General features: G+C 53.8%; 1 protein-coding gene across 1 annotated transcript; it reads left to right on the top strand.

Annotated features, from left to right (window-relative positions):
• The first annotated feature begins 3,616 nt into the window (after positions 1–3,616).
• On the top strand, positions 3,617–5,197 carry LOC123126800 (uncharacterized). The gene is made up of 2 exons (XM_044546738.1): positions 3,617–4,044; positions 4,170–5,197. Exons 1-2 carry the CDS (start codon positions 3,739–3,741, stop codon positions 4,935–4,937), a joined length of 1,074 nt encoding a protein of 357 aa, XP_044402673.1. The 5' UTR covers positions 3,617–3,738; the 3' UTR covers positions 4,938–5,197.
• Positions 5,198–5,704: the final 507 nt, after the last annotated feature.

The following is a 5,704-nucleotide window of genomic DNA, read 5'->3' as shown; positions in this document are numbered from 1 at the left end:
GAAGTACCGAAGAGGGAGCCCGAGGTGAGCACAAGATACCAGGGCACTCCTGGAGGCCCGGGCGCGCCCTGGTGCGTTGTGCCCACCTCGGTGGCCTCTCGCACCTCCTCTTTGCTCTATAAATACCCAATATTCCAGAAACCCTAGGGGAGTCGACAAAAATCAATTCCAGCCGCCGCAAGTTCCAGAACCACCAGATCCAATCTAGACACCATCACGGAGGGGTTCATCATGTCCATTGGTGCCTCTCCGATGATGCGTGAGTAGTCTTTTGTAGACGTACGGGTCCGTAGTTAGTAGCTAGATGGCTCTCTCTCTCTCTCTCTCTCTCTCTCTCTCTCTCTCTCTCTCGCTCTCGCTCTCTCTTGATTTCAATACAATGGTCTCTTGGAGATCCATATGATGTAACTCTTTTTGTGGTGTGTTTGTTGGGATCCGATAAACTTTGAGTTTATGATCAGATCTATCTTTTTATCCATGAAAGTTATTTGAGTCTTCTTTGATCTCTTATATCCATGATTGCTTATAGCCTCATATTTCTTCTCCGATATTTGGGTTTTGTTTGGCCAACTTGATCTATTTATCTTGCAATGGGAAGAGGTGCTTTGTGATGGATTCGATCTTATGGTGCTTGATCCCAGTGACAGAAGGGGAACCGACATGTATGTATCATTGCTATTAAGGATAATAAGATGGGGTCTATTTCTACATAAATAGATCTTGTCTACATCTTGTCATTGTTCTTATTGTATTACTCCATTTCTCCATGAACTTAATACACTAGATGCATGCTGAATAGTGGTCGATATATGGAGTAATAGTAGTAGATGCAGGTAGGAGTCGGCCAACTAATCTTGGACTTGATGCGTATATAATGATCATTGCCTCGATATCGTCATGATTATTTGAAGTTCTATCAATTGCCCAACAGTAATTCATTTACCCACTGTTTGCTATTTTTCTCGAGAGAAGTCACTAGTGAAATCTACGGCCCCCGGGTCTCTTCTTTATTATATTTGCCTTTGCAGTCTATTTTATTTGTTTTTATTTTCAGATCTATTAAACCAAAATACAAAAATACCTTGCTGCAATTTATTCTTATTTATTTTATCTCGCGTTCCTGCGAGATCTATTTATCCAATCTATCATATTTTTATCCTGTCCACTTGCCAATTTCTAGCGTCGTTGCCCGAAAGGGATTGACAACCTCTTTAATACGTCGGGTTGCGAGTATTTGTTATTTGTGTGCAGGTGCCATTCACGTAGTGTTGCGTGGTTCTCCTACTGGTTTGATAACCTTGGTCTCATCACTGAGGGAAATACCTACCATCGGTGTGCTGCATCATTCCTTCCTCTTTGGGAAAATACCGACGTAGTCCAAGCCGCCATCAGAAGTCAGTCCGATGGTTGAGACCACCACCTCAAGAGGGGGGTGCTCCTACCTTGGGAGGTTGGCACTGGGCGTCACCGAAAAACATGAGCTTTGGGCCTGGCAGGCGTGGAGGTGGGCGGGTCGGGAAGGCTGCAGGATAGAGAGAGCTGACATAGAGGACGGGATGGCGATCGATGTGACCGGCAAGCTAGGAGCCAAAAGGGAACACAAATCCGAGCTACCGAGGGCGGAGTCACCGGGTCGGCGGTGAGCCGAAGGCAGGAGAGAATGCAGCAACTAGGACTGCACTGACAAACGACGCCAGCGGGGCGTGGGCGCTGCAGATCGCAGGTCCATTGCTGTCGGGCCCGAAGCGGCGCCGACAAAGGGTCCGCAGCAAGGCCTCAACTGCCTGCCAAGAAAACCACTATGACCACATAATTCCATAGAAGCCATCACCGCAGCTCGGAGGAAGCGCCATCGGAGACGAGGAACGGTCTGCAACGATGCAGAACCAAGCTAGCTTGGCTGCCACCACTCATGTGTTGCACCCAACCACCACCAGCACAAGAGGGGAGCTACGTCGTGATGGGAGGGAGTGACCACAATGGGGTGGGGTAGGGGGCATGATAGAGGAGGACGCGACAATCGAAGGGGAGAGAGGCGGCCTCACGCCGAGACAATTTGAATCATGTGGGAGGTTTGGGGGTGGCGCCGTGGTGCGCCATGGACGAAGCTGCCAGCCGCCACCATACCTGGGTGGAGCGTGGCGTTGCCGACAAGCCTTTTGGCAGTGGTGATGCAGAGGGCGCGGCGGAGTGGGGACGTACCGGTGGCGGCTAGGGTTTCCCTCATATCGCTAGACGTGGGTGACACGAGGTCCCTGTTTCTGTTCGGCTTCAGGCGTTGCTTTTGGCGTAACGCGGATGCGGATAGACTTCTTCGCGTCTGAAGGGACGACGAGCCTCGTGAAGGGCCTTGGCGATGGAGCCGAAGAAGGCGGGGTTCGACACGAAAAAAATGGGGATTGTCAAAATGTGCGGGTGCCGGCTAGTTTTTAGATGGGTTCAGGATGTCGGAGTCTGACCCGGCGAAGTGGCGAACAACCGGACTCCCCCGGAGCTTCCCAAGTTTGAAACCGAGTTGTAAGATTTCTAGCGTCTGAACCATTTCGGCTCAAACATTTGGAGGCGTTTTGATGGCCCCTGATTTGAGATGCCCTCGCACAGTAGCACTGCGAGTATGAGATCCTACGAGCACCGATACGTCCAGAAGCTGTGTATCGGCGTATAATACGTTGCCGATACTTCGATACGTCAGATACGCCATCGATACCTGTATCCACGGAGTATCCTGTTTTTCGATTTAAAAAGAACGAAAAAAATGCCGATACGGCCGCCGGGACGGCGCCGACACGTCAGGGACACGGAAAGCCCAGTACAAGCCGACTCGTGACCCTAAACAGCCAGCCCACTCAGTTCGTTTGGGCGGCAGATTGGATCGACTATTCGCGGGTGAGCGCATCACCGCCGCCGACTGGAGTCGCTCGTCGTCGCCGTCGCTACCGGCTGAAGTCGCTCACCGTCGTCTGGACTCGCCTCTGCATCCGCCGCCCGCCGCCCGTCGCCGTGACCGTGATGCGGGTGTGCGGGCCGGCTGTGCTGGCTGTGTGTGCTTGTTAGTTGTTACCGCCATGCATGCGTACGTATGTGTGCGTGCTTGCTGGCTGCTGGTTGGCGCTGGCCACTGCTGCATGCAAGTACTAGGAGGATTGAGTAAAGTGATGGTCATTCAGTCATTGAGAAAGAGGCATGGATGCAACAAATGGGCGGTCTTTGATCTCATCTCAGGCATTCAATCCATGGTCTTCATAATATGGTATTTTATTAATTATTTATATATACTCGCCGTATTGTTGTATTGCTGTTTTTAAAAATTGCCGTATTTTGTATCCCCGTATCCGTATCGCCGTATTGATGTCGCCGTATCGGTGCTTCATGGATGAGATCCTCCGAGACCGGGCGTAGGTTCCCCGAGAGTGAGAGCAACGGCGCACGCCAAAAATACCCCGTCGTACAACCGCGTTTCCCTCCCAAAGCCGACGAAATCGTACCCAAGCTCACCTTACCAACCAGCCCGAAAGCAAAGCCCACGATCGCGTCCACAAACGCACACGCGCATGCGTCCAGCCCCGGCCAATATATAAACACCCACCCGCGGTGCTTGCTCGCCACCTACCATCCACCATTCCTCCTGCGTAGCACAGCACCAACCAGCACCACGCCGAGCCAACACCCAAGAACGGCGGCAGCCAGCCAGCTTTCAGACTCGAGGCTCGGGGCCGTCTCATTCATTCCCATCATCCCATGGACCGATCGGTTTCCGGCGGGAGAGGGTACTACTACTCGGCGGCGCCGGTGGGCACGGGCATGGGCATGGGCCCGCTCGCGGGCCAGCTCGGCGAGTGGCTGCTCCGGGCCGTGCAGCCGCCGGCGCCCACGCCGTGCGGGTCGCCCGGCGGGCCCCCGATCACCGCGCCGCGGGTCCGGATGAGGGACGGCCGGCACTTGGCGTACGAGGAGTCCGGCGTGCCCAAGGAGAGCGCGCGGTTCAAGGTCGTCTTCTCCCACGGCTTCACCGGCTCCCGCCTCGACAGCCTCCGCGCATCGCCGGTTAGTGCTGCGCATACATTCTCCCGTCGTCTCGCCACCCCCGCCCGGCCTGCGAGCTCATTATAATATGATCACGCGTCTCTCTCGCCGTCGCTTACACCGTCTGCGCAACGACTTGATTTCAGGAGGTCGCCGAGGAGCTTGGCGTGTACATGGTGGGCTTCGACCGCGCCGGCTACGGCGAGAGCGACCCCAACCCGGGCCGCTCCGTGGAGACCGCGGCGCAGGACATGGAGGACCTGGCCGACGCGCTGGGGCTCGGCGACAAGTTCCACGTCGTCGGCTTCTCCCTCGGCTGCCACGCCGTGTGGGGCGCGCTCAGGTACATCCCGGAGCGGATCGCCGGGGCCGCCATGCTGGCGCCGGTGGTGAACTACTGGTGGCCCGGGTTCCCGGCGGAGCTGGCGGCGCGGGAGTACGGCCGGCAGGAGCGCGGCGACCAGTGGGCGCTGCGCGTGGCCCACCACGCCCCCGGCATCATACACTGGTGGATGGAGCAGAGCTGGCTGCCCCTGCCCACCTCCACCGTCGTCGTCAACACCACCTACCTCCCCAACAAGCGGGACGCCGAGATCCGCCGCACCCTCACCGCCGACGGCACCCTCCGGAAGAAGAGGGATATGGCGACGCAGCAGGGGATCCAGGAGTCCTACTACAGGGACATGGCCGTCATGTTCGGAAAGTGGGAGTTCGACCCCATGGCGCTGCCGGAGCCGCCGTGCCCGGTGCACCTGTGGCAGGGCGACGAGGACGGCCTCGTGCCCGTCGCGCTGCAGCGGCACGTCGCCGGCAAGCTCGGGTGGGTCAACTACCACGAGCTCCCCGGCACCGGCCACTTCCTGTCCGCCGTTCCAGGGCTCGGAGACACCGTTCTCCGGACACTTTTTGGTTGATCGACATCGACCAATACCAGACAAGTAGTTTTAGTCGAAGAGAAAACCCGGAGAAGTGTTGGCCTTTAGCTAGCTTGGCGTACGAGGCAAACTGCGAGTGCAGTACAGTATGTTTATTTCTTGATTAATTTATATATATACATACATGGGAACATGAGGCAGCATGTAGATTTTGTATTTCTTGATCCCTTTTTCATTCGTCTGTAATGAAAACTATGCTGGCAAGAAGCCCTGAAAAGTAAAAAACTTTTTTTTTGGTAGTGACATTTTTACCAAGATGGTGATCCCGTATGTTAGTAAAATTTTAGAAACTGTCAACCATGGGTTCTAAAGTTTTTATGTACAAATTGAGACTGTGAGTGTGACTGCTTTTATTTTATTTTTTTTAGCCTTTTCAGACAACAGAAGCAGGTTGGGGCGTTGGTTAGAGAAATGAAAGAGGTTTTATTCATACACTCAACAAGACCTGGTCTACAGGGCCATTGAATTTCAGGAAATATTAATTCTTGTCATTGACGAAATCATTGGTGCTAGATACAGAGACAAATTGGACCTCTTCCTCAACAGGACTCCAAACACAATCAAGGATCAGAATAACAGTTCGTAGTTTAGAGAAGAACCGGTAAAGTTGGTGAAGCCGTGTCCCTCGTCCCTCTTCCATCTATTGCACATCTAAATCCTATGTCATTGATTTTACGCTAAGATTTTTGCAGGCATTTTTTGTCTTTTTTTCTTTCTAGTTCAACTGAGTCACTTAGATATAGAAC

The sequence above is a fragment of the Triticum aestivum genome, chromosome 1A (assembly GCF_018294505.1).
Source record: "Triticum aestivum cultivar Chinese Spring chromosome 1A, IWGSC CS RefSeq v2.1, whole genome shotgun sequence".
Lineage (NCBI taxonomy): Eukaryota > Viridiplantae > Streptophyta > Magnoliopsida > Poales > Poaceae > Triticum > Triticum aestivum.
Note: the sequence above shows the minus strand (reverse complement) of the source record. Positions and strands in the feature narration are given on the sequence as shown.